The sequence below is a fragment of the Siniperca chuatsi genome, linkage group LG12 (assembly GCF_020085105.1).
Source record: "Siniperca chuatsi isolate FFG_IHB_CAS linkage group LG12, ASM2008510v1, whole genome shotgun sequence".
Taxonomy (NCBI): Eukaryota; Metazoa; Chordata; class Actinopteri; order Centrarchiformes; family Sinipercidae; genus Siniperca; species Siniperca chuatsi.
This window is the reverse complement of record NC_058053.1, coordinates 14,144,920-14,168,344: the sequence shown is the minus strand read 5'-3', so window position 1 is coordinate 14,168,344 and position 23,425 is coordinate 14,144,920. Positions and strand designations below refer to the sequence as shown.

Here is a 23,425-nt window from a genome sequence, read left to right as displayed (position 1 = left end):
GTAGGTTTAACCTACTTTGAATATATGGAAATGATTTGAGGGAGCTCAGTGGTTTGGATTACAATTACAGAGGTTGGAATAATGTGGTCAGTAGGATGACCTACACAATTTACCATCCCCTGTTTAGGAAAGACATTTATAGATCATGTCAACATCTTATCTAATTTTTGTTATTGTGTAATATAAACTATAATATTGTTCAGCTCATCCAAACAAGAAAACAAGAAGGTTTGCCAAATCATCACCTATCAAAAGTGGTGGAAAGTAACCAAGTACATTTACTCAAGTACTGTAGTACAGTTTTGAGGTACTTGTACTTTACTTGAGTATTTAAGTTTTCTGCTAGTTTATACTTCCACTCAACTAAATCTCAGAGGCAAATATTGTAATTTTTACTCCACTACATTTATTTAATAACTTCAGTTATTTTGCAGATTCAGATTATTAATATAAAATATAGACAACAAATACATGATGGTGTATCATTATAGATAAAGATAAAACTTTATTGATCCTTAGGGGGAAATTCATAGGCTACCCAGCAGTATATAAAGTAATTAAAATGAGCTCCACCTTTACCAGCTGCAACATTAAAGTGATAAACACAGTAATGCATCAATAATTATAATCCAATGGGCCATTCTGCATAATGAGTACTTTTACTTTTGGTACTTTAAGTATGTTTTCATGCTAGTACTTTTGACTTTCACTTAAGTAAAGTTTTGAATGCAGGACTTTACTTTCTACACTGTGGTATTAGTACTTTTACTTCAGTAAAGGATCTGAAGACTTCTTCCACCTCTGCCTATTAACATATCTTTACACAGTTTACCATGTGCAGTGGAAATACATTTCCATCCAGCCAGTGGTGGGCCAATGTTATGTCACACAATGCATTGACTGTTAAGTATGAACTCTTGATGTCTACAGTGTTGAGTCCATGGCAGGAGCAGCCAATGTCCAGCATGGGTGCAACTGTTCCAAGAGAGACCTTTCCATGCCTTGTCAGATACTATTTAGCACTAACTCTGGCACATAATCATTACTCTCTGCAGCACACATCAATGGAAGAGTAAATCAGGTTGGTATCGAGCTCTGAGCATGTGCAGCAATGGGAAATGTCTGTGTGCTGTACCACACAATTTAGCTCACAGTTTTGAAGCCTTATTGTTAGAGGTTATTTTACCAGAAAACATATACATGATAAATAATATCTATTTAATATTAATTATTTTATGTTTATTGATTCATTAATCCAAATTAAATAAATTCTATTTTCAATAATACAGAGTAGATACACTGTAGATAATCAAGGTGTTGTACTTAGCAGAGAGCAATAAATACTGCATGTGTTGTTGCACTTACAAAGAATGCATTTGAAAACCTATTAGAGGAAATACTGTGGGATATGTACCCCCTGGGATATACTGCTATAGCATTCTAATGGCTGTATCCATTGTGGTTCATACAGACGATTATTGATCAAAAAACCATGCCCAAAAACACAAGCAGCTCACTTGCTAATGAACTCTTTTATTTCTTTTTCCATAGTGTTGCAATAAAAAAAGTTGCTTGACATTTGATTGCCTTGCACTTCAGTGCACATACATGCATTTACTAAATGTACAGTTATTGTATTTAACAGTTACTAATAACAGTTATTATATTGATGGTCAGGGATTTACATTTTCTTACATATTTGCAGCATCTATATTGTTGTAACATCTGATGAAACAGAAAGAGAAAATGAGGAAGGATTTGTGCAATCCTCTGTTGTATTTCTACTTCACAAGGTGTCTGCAAACGGTGGTATTTGTGTTTATGTGTGTCGTTGTGAATTACTGAGGGAGTGGTTCATTTGAAACAGTGTGTATGTGTGTGTGCGATTTAGTGGTTGAGATCAAAAGTGAGTGTGTGTGTGTGTGCGTCTGTCTATTAGCACCACTGGAAGGTAGGGGGCTACTCACCACTACCTAATTTAATTGGGATTTTCATCCCATCTATCTACAGCAAATAAAATTACTGAGCTGTTATGGGTAGCATTCTCAGATTTCTCTTTGAATTGTTTTTCACCCCCTCCAAGCATGCCAGTGGCGAGATCCCAAACCAAATAGACATCCTTTCACATATAACATGTCCACATATTATTGCCCAGCTTGCAAGACTCCCAGGGTGGGGACGACAGACCAACTTCCGACCTTCCCCCAGTGCATGTCATGTTGCTGGGCAACCGACAAGGAGAATCTGCAGAATCACTCTTGATTTACTGGTCATTAAAATAGGCAATCTGCAACCCCACTTGTTGCCATAAGTGGTGCTGTGTGCTGGTTTCTGTCACAGGCTACATTTCAAAGTATATTGTATCACTTGGGGGATGACGTTATAGGCAAAGATGTTTTACAGAATAAGAATCTTTCGACGTTAACCATCTAAATAATTGCTGGTTTGTTTCTGTTATAATGCCTTGAGTTCTGAGAGCATGCTACATTTAGACAGCTCAATTGTTCTGCTGACTGGCTTTGTCAGGAAAACAACATGTGAGCCATAAAGTACTGTGAGTGGGTGTGGCACAAACTGATAATCACATCATCTGTGAGACAGAATGGCAGGAATAATCAGCACTTTGCCATCAGCCTCTTGTTTACTGCCCTCAGGATTCAGCAGCCACAATAGGTAAAAGCGATGTTGGACTGTAATGAATATTTGGACTGTTATTAATAATTAATAAAAATGTTCCACCCACTTGCTAATAGTTTCCGGTAGAAGCCACAAAGCACACTCAGAAACCAGATTCTAGCTTCTTGCACAGATGTTTGCTAAAACATATTGTACACTGAAAATGAAAATATCATAAACCTGTATGCATTTTCAGTTCTGAAGCTCCCTTCTTGGACAGCAGTGACTAAAATATTTTATATATAAATATTTAAAAAAAAGAGTTTTTACATAGTGTATTGTCATGTCACTGAAGATAGTTTGCTTAAAGTCATACATTCACAACTGCTTTCAATATCCCAAGATATTCAAGAGATCAATATAAGTTCAACCATTTACAGTTTGAGTGCTCATTACATTTTGCACATTAAATGGACACTGATAACTTCAACATTTTACAGGTTCTGAAATGACACTAATGTTGATTGCGGTTTGGTAGCTATCAGCATTGTAACAGTCATAAAGCTTATAACTGTACAAGCTGATGCTTAATGCCTCTAAATGTAGTTAGCACTTTAGATCCAGTTTTCAAAATTAAATCCCCTCACTCGACTGAGAGCTATCAGGGCAGTCTGATGATTGCTCATCAATTTCATTCAGCTATGATCATGAATCCATGCCCGCCTCATATCAATGACATTAGTTTACCAAACAAAAATAAGAAGAATTTGGGAAAAGAATGTAAATTCTGGTATAAATCATGACCTTTTGTCTCGGGTGCTCTAAAAAAACTCACACATTGCCTACTCTACCAACTGCTAGCAATGCTCCAAATGGTTTGCTAGTTTAAATATACAGATAACAGTTGTGATACATTTAAGCTATTTGTGCTGCCTTCAGTGCCCTGTCAACTATAGGCATCAGATTGTCTCTGGTGCCCTTTGAACCAGGGACATGAGACTGGCCCTCTCTGACCCAGCTCTGCCCAGTGCTCTTCTCACTGGTCATTACAAAAATACTGTGGACTTCCTAAAGCTTATTCAAAATAATGCAGACTAAGTTCTGACCAGAAAAAAATATTAGCAATATTTAGAAAAAGAAAAATATTACTTTACACCAGTTCTAGGATTTCTGCATCAGTTTCCTGTGAATAAAAGTGTGTACATCACAGTATATTATCCACATTTAGTGTTTGAACAAGAAAATCACTTAAAACTTCAGGAAATTTAAGAAATTTGTATGGGTAAACAAGGCACACACTGTACCTGCACAAAAAAAAGACAAATGAAGCACATAATTGCTGAGAAGCTCGGGCCCTGAACAATGTGGATACTAAATGATAAAGCTTGCAAACACTCACAAACAGCTGCTCTCTTATGTACTGGACTAGCAGCTCTGAACAACAGACTTAGATTTTTGTTTTCATCTTGACTTAATATTCATTTAATAATTGGACTGTAGGACGAACAATGAACTGATAACAATATTGATCTCAAACATTACTCCAATCACACATCTACTACAAGTTAAAGTAAAAGATGAGAAGTCAAAAAAATGTTGCATGATAAAACAGAACTGTTGTTACTGTAACAGAGGATTCGAAGAGACAGAGTGACAGTTTCACCAGAACATAGACGATAACAGGGTCATTCTCACTTAAAATTCATTAACAAAGAGCCAATTGTGCTCTATAAAAGGTTGTTTATTCGGATTGGCGAGAGGATTAGGGAAGGATAGTATGAGGGTTGTGTATGGTGGGATGATTAGGGGTCGAGGAGAGGGATGAAGGGGGTCGATTGCATGGGGATGAACGGGGGTCGATTAGAATTATGATGGGCTGGAGTGGCTAGGAACAGGGGGTCAGGACTCAGGGTGGGGGCACATCTTGATAAGCTTCTGCTTCATAATCCCCCTGTGGTTCCTATAATAGAAGAAGAAGAATTACTTGAAGGTGGGAGGAAACCGGAGTACCTGGCGGAAACCCACGCTAACAAATGGAGAACATGCAAACTCCACACAGAAAGGACCTGGGATGGCCAAGGTTTGAACCCAACCTTCTTGCTGTGAGACCGCAGTGCTGACCAATGAGCCACCGTGCTGCCCACTGAGAGTGGAGAGAGGAGAAGAATGGGGTTTGGGGGGCAGAGTTGTGAGAATTGAGACAAACGGCACAGGAGAGGCACAGGTGATGGATTAGTGAGAGAGAGGCGTGGTCTTGTTCCTGAACCTTAGTTATAATAACACGCGATTGGGAAGGATAGGATGGGGGTTGTGTACGGTGGGATGGTTGAGGGGAGAGATGAAGGGGGTCGAGGAAGGGATGAAGGGGGTGAAGGGGAGGGATGTAAGGGGCCGAGGGGAGGGATAAAGGAGGTCATGGAGGGGGGTTGAGACTCAGGGTGGGGGCAGGTCTCAATGAGCTCCTGATTGATAATTACCAAAAGTTAACTTCACAGGACTAAGTGAGAATGAGCTCTTTGGATGTCGCTGAGGTGGCTGTGGATGCAGCCTTGGTCAGCTTGGGAAGACCAGCGGCCAAGAATTTTATGGTGTGGTCTGGGATTCCTTGTCTGGAAGCGGTTGAAGCGGCTCCAATACGGAACGAGTGGCCAGAGTATAGTTCCGGAGAAATCCCAGACTTGGACAGAATTTGGCAGAGATGGTGGTGGAACCAGAAGCACATAGTGACTCTGCCTGATTGGGTGGTGGAGAGCAGGTCTTGTGGAGAAGCACAGTGGGCTGGTCTCTGGTTTAGGTAGGTTTGGATGGGTTTGAAAGGGCTCAGGTAAGAGTTTATTTAAACAGGAGAGAAAAATGGGGTGAAAGAGGCTGTGTTGGTCGGTTTGCCTTGTTTGAGGTTAAATCTGAGGGTGTCTGGGGAGTGGATAGAAATGTTGCAGAGGCTCGCATGCTGTGGTGGGTCATAGGTGGATGAGGTGGTGGTGAATTCCGAGCATCTTAAAAAAAACAAAGAATGCTAGGAGGGACATGGCTTCGAGGGTTGAGTCAATGGATGGGAATAATTTTCCTGCACAGAGGTTTGGATGCAACGGATGAGGAGGTCTGCTGTCTGGGGTAAGCGTTTAGGTACTAGCTGAGGTTCTGTCTTTCGTAGGCCTTTGGATAACATGTGGACGTGGGAGTGAGAAATGGAAAGGGCTGGAGCTCCAGAAAGGAGTTTGATAAAGAAGTTGATACTGCTGTGGTACATTTGGATGGTGAATGTTCTGATTTAGAGAAGTGAATGAGCGTAAGTGATGGAGCTGGCTAAAGACATAATGTCGAAGGAAGGAAATGGCAGGCTGAGTGAGGTATGGAAAATTTTAAACTGCACCATCCTGAATAGTACAATGAAAGGGTTTTAGGAGCAAGACTATTAATGATTGCTTGTTGTGATACGGTGGCCAGGTGGAGAAGCGAGATGGTGGCTGAAGATAGAGGGACCGGTGATCGATGAGAATCCGAGTCCGCTGCCAAGGATTTGAATTTCTTTATTTATGATATCAACGGCAGTGCGGTGGTCTGTATGGATGAGAATAACTAACTAATTTTTTGGACCACTCGTGCCCTCAAAGAGGGGCTGCGATGATAATGGGCTCGTAGAGGGCGGAGAAAGGAGAGAGCGAGAACAGTTCTGGCGAAATGTACGGGGTCCTGCTGTTTTCTCTGTGGAAAGGGGAACATGAGCTGAAGGAAGGTGGACTTGGGGGTGGAGAGACCGTAGAATGGTAGAATGGAGGTGAGGATAATGGTATGACGATGAGGAAGTTGTCCAGAAGATAAATGACATATGGAAGATTGAGGTTGTTGAGTAAGATCCAGAGTGCTTAGGAAAGTGAATTGAATATTTTGGATCTGCTCTTGCAAAGTAGTAGGAACCTTTCCAGGAAACACCAAAGAACCTCCAGAAATCTGGACGTATGGGAAAAACTCCAGACGCCGTGGCCAGCAGAGCGGATGAGGTAGATGGCGTGTGTGATTGTTGCATAAAGTGTGGAAAAATCCGGACTGGGGATGAAGCTATTGATGCTTGGTGTAGCGGCACCGTGGGGTGAGGAGTGCTCTAATGAGCCTCTTTGTGCCAGAGCACTTCCTGGTAGCGATGCCAATGGGGCTGATGCAGTGGATGGGAAAGCAGGGCTAGTGAATGGACCTTTCATGAAGCCGTAGTCAACTTCTTAGCTAGCAGCCTGTCCACTGTATCGGGCTCTGCAAGGGCGGACTGGAGGTTATGGCAAGTGAATGATGAATGAGGGATGACCTCAATGTTGGGGTGGAAACCAAAAGTGAAACTGCAAATAAGGAAGTGGACGAACTGGCAGTTGGGATGATCTTTCCGTAAGGATTTTGAGGCGTGAATGTTTATAGGCATTTTTAAGGCATCTGCCTAGTCAGAGACCATGCTTGGTGGGGAAGGAATAGATGTCAAGGAAGCGGGAACTTGAAATGATGAAATGAAAAATGTCATTGAAGTTGTTACAGACCATTCTGTCACCTTGGTAAAGGATGGGCCTTACCCTCTTGTCTACACCCCAAAAAATATCACTGCAGGCTGATGGCTGCATGTTGGCTGGTAGGGGGGTAGGTGGTTTGGGAATGATGGGAGGTGGAGGCTAAGCCTTGAAAGAAAGGACTATCTGTGGGTAGGGCGAAAGGGCAGGGTAAAGAAGCAGTGATGGCAAATTTGGTGGCTTGATATGAAGAGGCCCTGCACAAGTCGCAAGCCAAGGAAGAGCGGGCCTGCGGACTGGGATGTGAAAAGGACGTGGTATGTGAAGAAACTGGTGCCGGCAAACCGCGGTTGTGGAAGACGGAACAAATGTTGGGATACTAGTAAAAAGCAAAGGCGAATTCTGCTGAGTCAGGCAAAAGTGAAATGACCTGCACTGGAGCAATTTTCTGCGAGAGATTCACAAATCCAGGGTTAGCATCTAGACATGACCAAATGGTGGTTAAAGTGGAGGCTGAAAGAGCCTGGCTTTATTGTCGGCCCGGTGGAATGGATTTGCCTTTCCTTGAGGGCGTGCTGGAGGGGGGCGACTGTCCAGTCGGAGATGGTCGTGAAGGAGCGTGTTGGGGGTCTGGACAGTTGGAAGACAGGGGTCTGGAAGAGTGGGTTTTTCACAAAGGTCTGCGATGTCAGCTGTGTCCTTTGTGTGGGTTCGGTGGTGTCTGGACAGAGAGTAGTGGACAATGCGGTGCTGGGGAATATGGATAGTGGAGCGCAACTGTGATAGCTGGGTGCCTGGCTGTGTAGGAGTGGAGGTGACCATGGACAGAGGAGATTCAGAGACCACGGATCGATCATAGAACAGAACGCAGTCCAAGGGGTTGAGAACCAGCTCGTAGTCCATGTTGAGGTAAGCAAGTAATGTTACTGTAATGTTACTGTAAGGTGTGTGAGTCTCATAAAAATGAACGGTCGTGAGAACTGAGACAAACAGGAGAGAAAGGAGTTAGACACACTTATATAGGTACATAAGGGTGATTGGATTAGAGAGGCACAGGTGATTGATATAGCAAGGCACATGTGATGGATTAGTGAGAGAGAGGCGTGGTCTTGTTCCTATAATCCACTTCTAACCCCACTATCATAGTCAACTCAAAAAGAAAGTAACAGTAACTAAATAAAGGACCTTACACACATAAAACAATATATAATTGTCTTTTATATAGAATGATAAAATAAATGAATGTTTTAGGCATACTTGAGGTACATGTAATCTTTATTCTTTTGGCGTTTCAGTGAAATGGGTTATAGCAGTGTTTTGCATGCGTTTTTATTTATACATTACAAGCAGTATGCATATGAATGATGGGAGATGCTAAATTCTATGTGATCAAAACATTCTTTCATTATGCATAAAGTATAGTGTAAGTATTGAACATTCTAATGACATGCAAAATATACTTACATGAATGGAATTATACTTTTATAACATGGAACAACAGATGTAGTTGTGACACAGATTAGGGTGGATGTCATAGCTATGGGAAGAACTGACAAAAGTAACACAACTGCCACTTTAAAATGTAAACAGAAGTATGAAACAGCCAAGGGCACATGAGATGTGTGATGCCACGTCCTTGAGACAATCATTCAGAATATTCTGAGCCATCTTTCATCCAACTTAGATATTTATCATGATAGAGACTGAGAGGTAAACTGTAAAGAAGATAAAATGAGGAAAAGGTAGACACATGAAGGAGACATGTATTTTGGAGAAGTAAAAAAATTGTAAATGATGCCGCTGTCCTACAAATAGACAATATTACAGATAATCTCCTCCTGGAGCAAATTGTTAAGAGATTTGTGGTTAAGCAAGGTAAGTTATAACAGGGCCAGTTACAGTATGCAAACAACACAGTCTTTTTCTTGGATATCCAGCTTTGAAAGACAAACCTTCAGTTTTTAGCACAGTTTCATGATAAAATGTGTACATAATTAGCAATATTGTAAAAGGTACATAGGTAGCACACAGCAGGCTGAGATGAAGTACGTGAATGCTTTTGATGATTCACCAAAACTGAATGTGCAAAGTATTTCTGCCAAGTGTTACTGCTCTGACACTGATAATCAAACATAATCAGCACGCTCGGCTGCATTTGTTTGGACTGTAGGCTAAGGTCATGTTTCGGTAATGTATAAAAAACAGCCATGTCATGACTGTATAGGGAAAGAGCATGATGAAAATAGTACACTCTAGCATGCATAATCATGGAGAAACATTCATGCAGGTCTACATTTCTAGTTAACTGCAGCAACTCCGTCATGGTCTCTTGGATTTGTCAAGTATTCTAAGAGCTATCAGTTAGCAAGACTAGCCTTCAAGCACTGCTGCTCATTGTAAAGACTACCCCTGAAGGAACAACCCTTCTGAACAGTAAAAAAAATTGTATAAAAAGTCAATTAACCAAACTATGAATTCTTAACATAATTACAATTTAAACAGTTTTTTTCTGCTTGAAAAATAAGTAAAGTAATACAACAGTCAGTGATATAACAATAATTCAAGACACTGGATAGCAGAACTAGCTGCAATAGAAGTTAAAGCATAAACTAATGTGTCTTTCAGAACACTTACCCATCCAAACAAATAGCCAAAAGGCACCCTTGCTCCTGAACACAGCCACAATTGTCCCACTACAGCCTGAATGAGCCACTTTTCCATTTTAGGCACAAACCTTTAGACTCAAGTAAGCATGGTCAGTTTGGCATAGATATCCATACTAAGGAAGGGAGTCCAATGGATGTCTTAGTCACTTTCAAAGGTTGTAAACATTTTGTCATTAATTAAAATGTCTTTGTAGCATCTCCAGCATTCTTTACATATCTTGCTCACTGACATCTTTGTCCACAACCTCCTTTTCAATTTTGTCTTTTTCATATTTGTTTTTTCTATTTGTTGTCACACTGTTACATGAGAGTTGAGTGGCTGTTGAAGGTGTCAGTTCACTTTTGTCTGCGCTAGAAAGTTCTTTGAGTTTGTCTGTAACAACATCCACTTTGTCAATGAGTGTTTCATCCTTTTGAATGTTATCACTGGATGTCACAGAGGACTTAATGGCAGCACATTTCCTTGCATACTGTTTGAATGCTCTCTGGATGACAACAGCTGATGTGTCCTCCTGTTTGCGGCGGAGGGTGGTAGCGATGGGTTCGTAGGACACTTTGGAAGGATTGGAGGCCATGAAGCGCTCCTCCATCTGCCCCCTTAGGATGTCCATCTCCCCACCCTCGCCCAGAACACGTTTTGTAAATGCAAACAGGATGTCCAGGCAGTGAATGCGTTCACCACTCACCATGGGTAGATCCATAGAGATCAGTTCGATCTTGTTAGGCTTGGCTATACGTAACGGTGGTTCCAGAGCATCTGCAAATTCTGACAGCTTATTGTACTCCATGAACTGTGTTGCATGAGGATCAAACCTTTCCCAGACCTCATAAAACATTTCAAAATCATCCTCACTTAGTGGGTCTGCGCTCTCCTCAGTGGCCACACTGAAGTTTTCCAGGATGACTGCAATGTACATATTTACCACAATCAGGAAACAGATGATGATGTAGCTCACAAAGAAGGCAATTCCCACAGGAGGATTTCCACAGTCTCCTGTAACAGAGCTGCCAGGATGCTCCTTGGTATTGCTACAATCATCTTTATGTTTATTGAGAATGGGAGCTAGTAGGCCATCCCACCCTGCTGAGGTGGTGATCTGGAACAAACAGATCATGCTGTTGCCAAATGTCTCAAAATTGAAAAGGTCATCAATGCCAGCTTCATGCCTGACATAAGCAAAGTTTGACATGCCAAAGATGGCATAGATAAACATCACCAAGAACAGCAAGAGACCAATGTTGAACAAGGCAGGAAGTGACATCATCAAGGCAAACAAGAGTGTGCGGATTCCTTTGGCACTTTTAATAAGGCGGAGGACGCGGCCAATCCGAGCCAATCGGATGACTCTGAACAAGGTTGGCGAAACAAAATACTTCTCTATCAACTCTGAGATAGACATACCTAAGGAAGGAAAGCAAAACATATTAAACAAACTTACAATATACAATACATGTATACAGACAAAATTCATGATTTTAATTTATTTGAGCATCACAGTAAGTCATACCAATGATTGACAGGATGACTACGATGAAATCAAATATATTCCAACCATTTGTGAAATAGTACTGACGAAGCGAGATCATCTTCAACAAACACTCTCCAGTGAAGATGCAAATGAATACTACATTAATCCAGTAGAGAACGTTTTCCTTTTCCTGTGACTGGTCAGCAGTTTCCACCATCATGGCTACCATATTTAGCCATATTAAAACCATTATTACAATATCAAATGCTTGTTTTGTGGTGAAGTCAAAGATGTATCCTTGAATTTTGTTCTGAAATAGACACAAGGTGGAGAAACAAAAAATACATTTTAGGTGCTATTAAACAAAGATCACATTTGTAAAGCAAATTAGATGCAGTCATGATTAAGGTTACATACTGATGGTCTAGGAATAGGTTTTTGTGGTTTCTTTGACCCCAACTTTTTCATGGCATTGTAGTATTTCTTCTGTTCTTCAGTCATGAAGATGTCTTGACCTCCTAGGTAAAGACAGAATGTGAGGCATGTTAAATCACAGCAAAGGTGATGAGGAGATACTGCAGAAAGAGAAACTGAAAGTAATACTTTTAAATATTGCATTTCCGTCAGAATATAGAGTCAAACTATCCCATTTTGTTTAGAAAGCAGATTTGATACTTATCTTTTTCTTTTGCTGATTGAAATTGTCTATGATGACACCAATGAAGAGATTGAGTGTGAAGAAGGCTCCAAATATGATGAAAACAACAAAATATAGGTACATAACCAGGCTGATCTCATACTCTGGTTGTTCTTCTGGCTATAATAGTGACAGAAAATGGAGACATTAGTACATTAAAGTCATAATCCTTTATTAAGATTTAAGTCCTGGTTGATTTAGCAACTGGTCGTAACAGCAAGTGCATTTTAATACGACAGGTCCTGGAATTCTAGGGGAAGCAAACACTCATTAACCAGACCTTTGGTGTATTTGATTTCAGGCTGCACACAGCACAAGTAGCTTTCCACACAACAGCTGGGCATAGTAAACCCAGTTAATACACCCTTGACACAGCGTTAAAAATAAATACAATAAAATGAAATAAATAAAGCGAAAGACAATACATATTGTAATATGTGGATTGTTTTTCAATTTTGCATGGACACTATGTCTCTGTCTCAAAAAAGAAAAAGCTCTGTTGCTATTTCTCATAAAAACTACTGACAGTATTTTGTTATAGTTTTGGCAGGTTTAAGTTGCCCTCTGCTGGACAACACTAAAATGCAATACACCTTTGTTTTCTGCGTTGTGAATTGATTTTAATGTGGTATGGAAAATTAATGTCACAATGAAAACAATTCATTTACTTATAAAAGATAAGAAGCTAAATATTTTGTCATATAACAACATACAACAATGTGAATTGTATTTTTTAAAAATATATTGTTTGGTTTCTTTTTATTTAGGTATTTTAAATCTTCCATACATAAAGAGATAATTACAGAATTTATTGCTGAATAACTGACAACCTTAAATAGTATCAAAAAATCTTAAGGATTATAAATTAAAGTATTGCGATATTGAGAGGCACAATTTATAAGGCAGCTTATAAAATGTAAGAAACAGGATGAGCTAAACATGACAGTTGTATTACCTGCTTTGAGTCCACAGCAGCATACATGATGTCCATCCAGCCCTTGAATGTAGCCTTTATAGAAATTAATATCCACAAAAAAATATTGTAATAGCCCTTTGATCTTTCTGTCAATGCCAGTTTTCCACCAACACAACAATTATCATATTTACAAGCTTAAAATTGCACAGATTGCACAATTATGTAACACTTACAAATGATTCAGTTACTTACCACTTGCAGCAGCGCAAGGTAACCCGAACCGACATTGTCAAAGTTGACTTTGACATTCTTCCAGCGAGCAACATCATCGCCCAAGGCCAAACAGTCATTCTTGTGATTCACCTCTGATGGAAGGAAACGCTTGTCTGTGGTTCGGTTGACACAATGGTAGTACTTCCCCGCAAATAAGTTGACTCCCATGATGCTGAAGATAAGCCAGAAGATGAGACATACCAGCAGCACATTGAAGATGGAAGGAATGGCTCCCAGAAGGGCATTGACAACCACCTGCACACAAACACACAAACATAACCCATCTGTACAGCAGGCAGAGATCACACACAACACTGTATATACTCTGTTAATTGGTGAGAATAGGAAAACACAAGAGTGAATGTTTCAGTGACAACATAAACAACAGCATGAGCTCATCACAGCTATAACTAACACCAAAGCTCAAATCATGGTAAAGGTGGGAAAAGAATTAGGAGAGGAGGCTTGAGATTGAAGCTGTGTATCTAAAAGTGGTTTTAGTGGGGTACAACTACATTTTAGAGACCCATTAAAACAGAACACCTTGTAGAGGTAGGGCACCACAAAATGTGCTTACTGTAAACAGAAACATAAATAAAACATGAAGAACTCATGTTAAAGAACCCAGCAAACAATATCCAAAACAGTGAAATTACAACAGAAACTAATGTAGCGCTATGGATGCATATGAAAAGCTGTTCATGCACATGAGGGAATTCACTGGCTACCAAGTGAGGAAAGACCATCATCTTAACAGTGCTGTAAATCTAGACCACCACAATATGAAAGCAACTATCAATACATGCTACATTGATTTCAGCAGCCGACAACCATCCCCCTTCACTTACATAAGTTATCAAACCCCATTTAGACCATGCTTGCATTGCACAGCAAAATATTGCAATGGTATGAGATGTAGTAAAAATATGATTTTATTTTTGTTACAACAGACATGGCACCACTAGTTTGACATTTTAGGAAATAGGTTTAATAGCTTTCTTGCTGAGAGTTAGATGGGAAGACCACTCTTATCTATCTGTTAAATATGAAGCTGGAGACAGGAGATGATCAGTTTAGCTTAGCTTAGCATAAAGACTGGAAATAAGGCAAAACAGCTAGCCTGGCTCTATCAAAATGTAACAAAATCCACCTGCCAGCACCTCTAAAGCACACAACTTTACATGTTGTATCCATTTGTTTAATTTGTACAAAAACCAAAGTGTAAAGTGTTTATGGGGAGTTATGTACCAGACCATTTCTTGCCGGGGAGCAGTGACGTCCTGGAGTATTGTCTTCACTGTGAGGTTTCAAGGCAACCAATGAAGACTCCAGGAAGTCACTGCTCCAAGCCAAAAAATAGTACAGCACATAACTCCCTAAAAAAACTTGTTGTTTTTACACTTCTGTTTTTGTATGGAGTAAACAACTGCGATATAAAGTGTTAATTAGAGGTGCTGGTAGGCAGATCTGTTTTACCTTTGGACAGAGCCAGGCTAGCTGTTTTACCCTGTAACTCTCACCAAGAAAGTGACTAGCAGACATATCAGAATGGTAGGTGTAATTAGCATATTTTATTTGTTTATGTTGTTTGTTAGCTTGTAACTGGCAGTGGCTGACACAGCGTTAGTGGTTATATGTGCTATGATGTTACAGTATGTTCACATTGTTATAACGTTAATCGATACTGGAAGGAAGCTTCAGGGTCTGATTTACATCCAAAAACTGTGCACTCTACCATGTTTGCAGTCAAAACTTTCACTACGCTAACTTGTGCAAACTCTCGCTCTCTGTACTGACAAGTCCACTCTGCACTGGAGGTTTCAGGTTTCTTTGCCGGTGGCATTGCAATTTCAAATTTGTGACTTCCCAAATCTAGCTTGCCCAGAGTATGTTTAAATCTAAGATTTTAGGAGTGCACAGACATCTCCCCCTTTGGTAGAGGAATGTGAAAACACATCTCTAGTGACAAACTTTGCACAGTCATTAAAGTCAAGGTCTGACATTTTAGGGGACTTAAAAAAGGTTGCCAACAAGGGCAAAGTGCAACTTAAGAAAACACATGCAAATAGACAAAACACAAGCAAATTAAGAAACATCTTCATTAATTTGACAACACATGTGCAGCAGGTCACACTTTATTTTACGGTACACTAATAAGATGTAATAAGCCGTACTTTGTATCAAATTAGACCGAAACTAAAATGAATATGTTCTTTATTAGACAGTAAACAAACACAGTTATACCCTAATAGGAAATACATGAACGCACTGCAAACACAAAACAACAATGGAAGTGTTTCCAGAGGACACTAAAAAGGTTTGTGACTCATGATAGGCCGTGTAATCTTTGTTTTTGTGTTATTTTGTTTTGTACTGTTTCTCCACTTTGCACATGCCAATCTGATATGAAGGAATTTGAAGGCATTTAAAAACAAAATGTTGGAAAACTACTGTTAATCAGAGATAATAACCAGGTTCATCAGTATGACAGATGGACTGTAGCCTGTTTTGATCGTTGGAGTGCACATGAAAAAAGCGTTTCCTACAGTCTGCAAGGTTTCCTTTATTAAACCCACCGATGAAATTTTTCCCAATACCTCAATAACTTCATGGGCAACAAACTTGACAACAAGCATTTCCAAGAAATCCAGTGACTCTTACCCTCATGCCTTCAAACCGTGACAGGGCTCTCAGGGGCCTCAGAGCTCGCAGGGTTCTCAGAGACTTGATGGCACCAAGTTCAGAATATCCAATGGCATTGGCTACCATACTGACCAGTGAGACCTAGAACACATGCACACACAGATGTCACATCATAAGTGGAGGAGACACATTACGCTCAGTTTAAAGAGAACATTGTCCGATACTCCAGCATGCCTTTCATAAAACAAACAACCCAGGAATTGTTTAAAAAAATAAGTGTGTTTCTGTGTAAGCAGAGGTGTTTCAACCTACATCAACAATGAGGAAGTCCAGCCAGCACCAGGCATTTGTGAAATACTTGGCATATCCATACGCCACCCACTTCAGTAACATCTCTAGAATGAAGATGTAGGTGAAGATTTTGTCTGCAAACTCCAACATCGTTTTAATGGTCTTCCTCTTCTCTATGTAGACGTCTTCAAATGCCTGGATGTGAAGACAATTACAGTGAGTAATTAATTTGTGTATATGAATACAAATAAAATAAATACATTTTACTTTACTTTGCATGCGACATTCTATATTTGTAACAAACCATAGCAGTGAGAACAGACTAAGGTGGGACAGGGTTAACTCAATAACACAGTAGTTTGAGAATCTACTGCTTGACGAGAGAAGCCAGATACAATATGTAAATACATGAGAGCAGTGAAATCGGATGTTTACAAACAAGTTTAGTGACATTTTTCTTCATGCACGGACTTACCAGTGCTCCACTGCTGAGCAGGATCATGAAGATGATAAAGCTCTCAAACCAGTTGTGTTCCACAATCCGGTAACAGGTCTTTCTTAGCGTCCACCACACCTTCCACCAGCCCACATCTGCATTTACCTGACAACACTGGAACCTTTGCACACAGCCTGAACAGAGACAAAGACGGGATGGTTGATTTACCAATGTAATATGCAGTATTAGATTAATACCAAGGCTGTAGTAGGTTAAGTAGTCGCAGTTGTTGTAGTACTATTCACCGTCAGGAAAGCAGGCGTCAGGTTCCATAGATTCTTCAAGTTCAAAGTCTACAGACTCTACTCTCTCCTTGCCTGTAGTACCGTCCACTGTGCTGCCCTCAGAGGAGCTGAACTGGCCATCGTCATCTATAATCTTCAGATGAAGCCAAGTAAAACCAGTGTTAGATGAGCAAATATAATAGAGCTATGGCAAATGTGAGGGGCTGACATGCTGAGCACTTGTCTGTCCATACACTTCATGCACTCCATATCTCTTCAAAATGTTATTTTCATACAAAAATAATAATAAAAAACAAATGCCAAGAGACTTGCACAAGACATGTGTAATTGGGAGGCTTTAACTGCCACTGAAACAGATGTCAGCTGCATGTCTTGTTTAAGGCTGTTGGTAAGAAGGACTTCACAAGAATCACTGACATGTTTTCAGTTCAAGTTTGAACTGAAAACTTGCTGTAACAAGATTAAACAAATCTTATGTTTAAATGTAGACATGAAAATGCATCTGCATGTCCTCTTTCTGCAGTCTAAATAATAATTTTAAAAAACCCCACTACAACTGTCTGCCCAGCATAACTTCTTTTAATTGTCAAATGTTTGCTTAGCCAATTAGAGACACACAAAGTATGCACAGTATTTGTCCTATGCAGCCAGTCCTATGAAATACAAAAACAAAGTACATTTAATAAGGCAGAAATATCTAAAAATCATTGGAGATTTGAAGTCTGGCGGTGTTGTACAGTAGCCACATGGTCTCTCCTTCAGCCTGTTGTTGTATGGCTTTCTAAAGGGTGTGTCTCCTAATAGCTGGTAGATGAGAACAGCTTGAATGCCTTCCTGGAGAATGCAGAAGCACTTGGCTGTCCTGGGACCAGCTAATGCAGTGCAGGAAATGATGTAAGCATGTGATACTGCGATATACTGTGAGCGCTAACGTGAACTTGTTGATAGTTTGTGCTTCAATCCATCCATTGTATTTCTGTCAGAAGTGCTTCAACAACATCACGAGTAAACTGTGGAACATTCAGTATTATGTTTCTTTTGGAATATTAAGTGCCACTTTGAATTATCTAAAGCATGGTTAGCAGAAATGTATGTGCTGAAATCAGAAAATCACTACGAACCAGAGATGGGTTGTCATCATCCCATTATGAATGTTATTTTCAGATTACATATATCCTGGTTGGTCAGTGCATCGTTCTAGTTCAATGGATTTCATATGATGATGCAAAATCCATTTGCAATTTTGTCAAAACCCCAGAAAATGAAGCGAAAATTAATTTAAGTTAAATCAAATTAATAAACGTTTTCTAAATATTCCATAATCAACCAAATACAAATTCAGGACTGGAGGGTGAATGAAGTAAGGCCAAAAAAGGATGAGTGATCTTCTAAAAAAAAAAAGTTATTGGGTGGTTATTGTAAATGAGGCAGGCAATCTCCATGAGTGTAATGTATAGTAAAATGTTCTTATGAGTCTCCTAAAACTTTGAGAGCATCTGTGCAGCAGCAAGCAAGCAGCAATGATGACTTTACTTACAAATCCTCACATAAAATATTGCCTGTAGGCAAAATTAGCAAAAGCTGAGACAAAATTTGAAAAAGTACCAAAGTAAATAAATATGTAAATTTGCAACAATAACATTGCAACAATCATATAATAGAGAGTCAGTGTGCTTCTGTTTTTTTTTTTTTTTTTACTTTAAGCTTTTCTCAAACACAAAGCAAACAGCCCTCTTTAGAGGAGGATTCAGCTCCCAAGCACTCAGACTTAAATGGCACATAATGTAATCTGCACACTGGTATTTTCCTGTCTATATCGCCTCTCCACGTTAAAGGGTTGTGGTATATGGGATCTTCAGGGGAAACATCACGTCACACGCTCATACCTTTGCCATCGACTCTGGGCAAAGTGCTTCAACATGACTACTGCGACGGATGATACAACTTAGCTACAACAACAGATACTTTCGCCAAGAATCACAACCAACACTAAAAATACTTTGTCATCCATCACACATCATTAACATCAGTGTGCTTGTGATATAGCTGGTAAGACTTGGTTTTAAAGAGTATCCTTACCTCATGGCATCCAGCTGCATCAGATGAGGCACTGCTGAAGTCCTCCGTGTTGAGGTTTTCAAAGTCAGACTCTCCCACAGCGATCGGAACAGTGACAGTCAGACTAGCATTGTTGATGAAAGACATTATAGAATCATCACTCTTGCTGCTGACTATGTACTTGTCTCCATTTTTGTCCACTCCAGTCACATCCCCGTTGCCATTTTTAGAAAAGTCTTTGATGGTATGGTTGGGGACACCATTCGGCCCTAAAGGTTTGTTTAGCTCATCCAGAGATTTGTCCTCATCCTTCCCTTTCTTCTTATCCCCGAGACAAACACTGTTGCAGCTGCTTCGAATCAGGGACTTGGCGAAGGCAATGCCTTTGTGAATCCGTCCAATGGCAACCTGCAAATTGTTCATGTCGCTGTCATCTTCCGTTGCTGCCAGGTTGTCAGCACTGAACGAACTCAGCAACAACGCCAGGAACAGATTCAGCACCTATCAGATAATGACATGACTTTATGTAAGAGTGCATTATCTTTTATCTATTGTACTTTATGATAACAGAAAAACATGTGTAGCTATAAAACTGCATCATGGGTGGTTATTCTTTACATCAATCAGCTAAATCTACTAGAGTTGGACAAGTTAAACTCATGAATTGACCATAAGAGAGGATAATGTACCACAAGGTTTCCAATAACCATGACCATCATGTAGACAATAATGCACATGGTCGTCCCAGCCACCTCCATACAGTCCCACATGGTCTCTATCCACTCTCCACAAAGAACTCGGAACACAATGAGGAATGAATGGAAGAAGTCATTCATGTGCCAACGGGGCAGAGTGCAGTCGTCAGAGATTTTACACACACAGTCCTTGTAGTTTTTTCCAAACAATTGCATGCCCACCACAGCAAAGATGAAGACGATAATGGCAAGCACCAGCGTCAGGTTGCCCAAAGCCCCCACTGAATTACCAATTATTTTGATCAGTGTGTTAAGAGTGGGCCATGATTTAGCCAACTTGAATACTCTCAGCTGTAAAAAGAAAAGAAAAATTAGTAATTACACACGTTTCTGCACTCAAAATGCACCTGGACATATTGACTACGACACATAAGACTTACCAGTCTGAATGATCTCAGAACAGACATGCCACCCACTTTTTCCAAACAAAGGTCCATCAAGCTTAAACTGACAATGATTCCATCAAAAATGTTCCATCTCTCCTGAAAGTAATAGTATGGGTCCAAAGCAACGATCTTGAGGACCATTTCAGCCGTGAAGATGCCAGTGAATACCTTTTATTAAACAAAAGAAAAGAGAAATACTGACCATTTAGAAACATGATACCTCACCTCACATTTTTAGTACTTTACACTCAACAGTCCACTCACCAGATTGCCCACAGTCAGCATGCGGGTGAAACCCCTGGTCATTGGATAATGCTCCATAGACATAAACAAAGTGTTGAGTACAATGCAGATGGTGATGGTTAGGTCCACAAATGGATCCATCACAATTAGTTTAACCACCTTCTTGAACTTCAGCCATGCTGGACACCATTCCCAGATGAGGAAGGTGTGGGCAAAATTGTACCAGCAAGGAGGACACTTCTGCCTCGACTCTTCAAGCTCTGATGCACACAAGTGATGGCAAAACAAAAACATTTTTTTTAAAATCTGAACGTACCATTTATCCTTTCAATACCCAAAATATACCCAAAATATATAATCCTATAATCAAGATAGGATACACATGCCATGGTGTATGATACCTACCCTCCATTGTGCTTGTTATAACACTAACTATACTATGAGCTCTCTGTCTGGCCTCTGGGCCCTCGAGGAAGTCCATAAACTCCTGGTGTGTTCCTCCACCGGCCTGTCTGTACTCTGTGTCAGTGGTGTCAGCCTGGAGATAGAAACCATTGTTACAGATGCAATTATGTTGCAGAAAATAAATTACATTTTACTATGGATGTAGAGCAGCTACAAACATGACTAAACATGTCAGTATTTTGAATCACAGTGCAAAGCTGCAAAAGTAAAAGTAAATAACAAGCAAAGGGAATTGTGCATTAGAAAGTTGCATATTTCTATACCAGGTGATAACTGTTCAGCTGGTCAGAAGCCGCAGTTATGCTTGTCAGTCATAGTGGATTGAGAAACAAAAGTGTAATGGTAAGAACATTTGTTTTTGTCATTCCTGATCTTTAAAAACAGCATTACCAGTTAAAAGTTAGTGTCTAAGAAGGGTGGTGAGAAGTCTTGTGAAACACTTCCCTTCCTGTGTGTCACTGAAAGTTCGCAGCAGTGTTTCACAGATGGAAATAGGCATTATATCAGCCGCTTCATCCTTAAAGCTTGCAAAAGAATTTTGAAAATTGTTTATATTTTCAGATATGCTAGTGGCCTGATGACATTTTTGGCTTTAAGTGAAATATCTCGACAACTTTTGGATGAATGGTTATGACCTTTGGTACAGATATGGTGCCCAGAGGATAAATCCTAATGCCTTTGGTGATCCCCTGACTTTTCCTCTAGCGCAACCACCAAGACAAACTTAATTTGTTACTAATGTTTGTTACTAATACTTGGTACCAAATACCTGCAAAACTAATGGCATTCACATCAGCCTCAGCTGTACATTGTGTTTTGTGCTAATTAGCAAATGTATGCATGCTAAAATGCAAAACTAAGATAGAATCCAGTGGCTGCAGAGAAGCCACTGGTATGGTCTTTGAACATGAAGGTAGGCTACAACACACAATGTGAGTCAGACAGGAAAAGACAAAGTAAAAGAAGAAAACCGAAATAGATAGAGCTATGTGCAAATGAAATAAGGCCAATAAGGGCTAGACAACCCTTTCTTACATTGTCTCCGGTGGAGGCCATATCTACTGTCACTTTAGGCAGAAGGAGCCCCACAGGTGACGATGGAAGTGAATTCCCACCCACCAGAGACACAACCCCATTGCAGTCTACTGAGCTGTGCCTGATCCCATTGGGTGGAAGTAGGCGATGTGACAAGAAGCTGCACTGGGTCATACTGCTGCTGCGTCGATCACAACTTCGGGGAAGAAACAAAGAGCCCCTCCGACTCAGGTTGTCTTCAAAAATGCTGTTCTCATCATCTGCAAACTCATTTTCTGAGCCCACGTCCTGTGCTTGGCTTCGGAAACTAAAAAGGCTGGTCCTGCTGTTCCGTCTAGATGAGAACAGGGGTCCACGAAAACTCAGAAAGGACTAGGAGAGAAAGATAGTCTTCAGTGGATACATGATACATGCTGATCGTAAAGGGGAAAGAACGGTGATGACAATGATCGTCATACGTACAAATGAAATAAAAGTGATTTCTGTGGTGAGGTGATGAAAATATTGCATATCGATGGTCAAAATGATGTCGGTGAGCATTGTAAGGAAACTGCAAAATTAAAAATACATGTTGGTGATGACTGAGAATGGTAAGGATGATAGTCATGATGATGAAGAAGAAATAGATAAAGATGATGATAATGGTGATATTGATGGTCATAATGATGATAAATGAAAAATGCATCTTGATGATGATTGACATTGACAAGAACATAAGAAGTTGATGAAGACATAGAAGAAGAAGAAGAAGAAGAAGAAGATGACGATGATGACGATGAAAAGAAAAAAATGTCATTGTGATAGCAGTGAAATAAATGTTGCATTGGGCTTAATTGCACGACATGAAAGTAATCACAACATTTGTTAGCAACTCAATAGGATCAGAAAAGTCAGCAAATATATATGTTGAATATATATATATGTTGTGAATGACACACATATCGAATATTCTAAAATCTAACACTTGGACACTGGCGTTGCTTACAACTATCTGCCATTCAAACGGCTGTAATGTAAGTCAAAGCTTGGTAATCACATTATCAATCCATTTGCTTCTCCTGCCTGTCACTCACTTTGAGCTCTGCAAAGAGCTTAACAAAAGCCAATGAGTCTTCTTATTGACAAACACAACACATATCTGCCATTCAATTAAGAGAACACAGACTGGAGTTTTGAGTTCTCCTGCATCTTTTTATATTATTTTGCAAGTCAAACTGAAAAAGACATTGTTGACATTGAATATTACAGCTTATGCCAATGTGGGACTGTAAACTGGAGATTTGGAGAAGTTGCTTCTTAAGAGGGAGGCATTCTGGATTTCCAAACTGGGCACTTTAAATCCAAGAGGGTTAAATGAGGAATTAGACTTAAAGCCATTTCTGTAGAGTCTACTGGATTGTATTTGTTCTCCATTAACAGAATTTCTTTGAGAACAATTGAAAGTGTAGTTCTTGGATGGATGTGTTAAGTTTAAACATACAGTAGATAGACTCTGACATTAGTTATTATAGGGTTATTCATAAATGTTAAGTGATGGAGGTGATTTAAATACACTGTCTTCTGAAAAAGTAATCTGAATAGGTTGAAAGACAACAGAATTAATTTACTTGTATTGAAAAAATTTGATATTAAGTTGAAATGTCTAACTAATGTCTAATTATTGGAATTTTAGCATTCTTGG

The 23,425-nt window shown here is 39.8% G+C and overlaps 1 protein-coding gene across 4 annotated transcripts in view; it reads right to left on the bottom strand.

Annotated features, from left to right (window-relative positions):
• Positions 1-8,363: 8,363 nt before the first annotated feature.
• The window catches only part of scn1laa (sodium channel, voltage-gated, type I-like, alpha), a 32,854-nt gene continuing 17,792 nt past the window's right edge, over positions 8,364-23,425 (bottom strand). For 3 of the 4 annotated variants that reach the window (XM_044217619.1, XM_044217620.1, XM_044217622.1), the window contains 16 exons: positions 21,745-22,116; positions 20,650-20,782; positions 20,266-20,504; positions 19,996-20,169; positions 19,550-19,906; positions 18,882-19,361; positions 16,803-16,935; positions 16,537-16,691; positions 16,083-16,256; positions 15,789-15,911; positions 13,107-13,382; positions 12,894-12,947; positions 11,921-12,058; positions 11,659-11,763; positions 11,281-11,551; positions 8,364-11,174 (listed from right to left, as the gene is read on the bottom strand). In XM_044217619.1, the coding sequence (XP_044073554.1) occupies positions 9,982-11,174; positions 11,281-11,551; positions 11,659-11,763; positions 11,921-12,058; positions 12,894-12,947; positions 13,107-13,382; positions 15,789-15,911; positions 16,083-16,256; positions 16,537-16,691; positions 16,803-16,935; positions 18,882-19,361; positions 19,550-19,906; positions 19,996-20,169; positions 20,266-20,504; positions 20,650-20,782; positions 21,745-22,116 (4,377 nt within the window). In that variant the 3' untranslated portion in view covers positions 8,364-9,981. The remainder of the gene's footprint in view (positions 11,175-11,280; positions 11,552-11,658; positions 11,764-11,920; positions 12,059-12,893; positions 12,948-13,106; positions 13,383-15,788; positions 15,912-16,082; positions 16,257-16,536; positions 16,692-16,802; positions 16,936-18,881; positions 19,362-19,549; positions 19,907-19,995; positions 20,170-20,265; positions 20,505-20,649; positions 20,783-21,744; positions 22,117-23,425) is intronic. The other variant, XM_044217621.1, reaches the window with a different exon arrangement.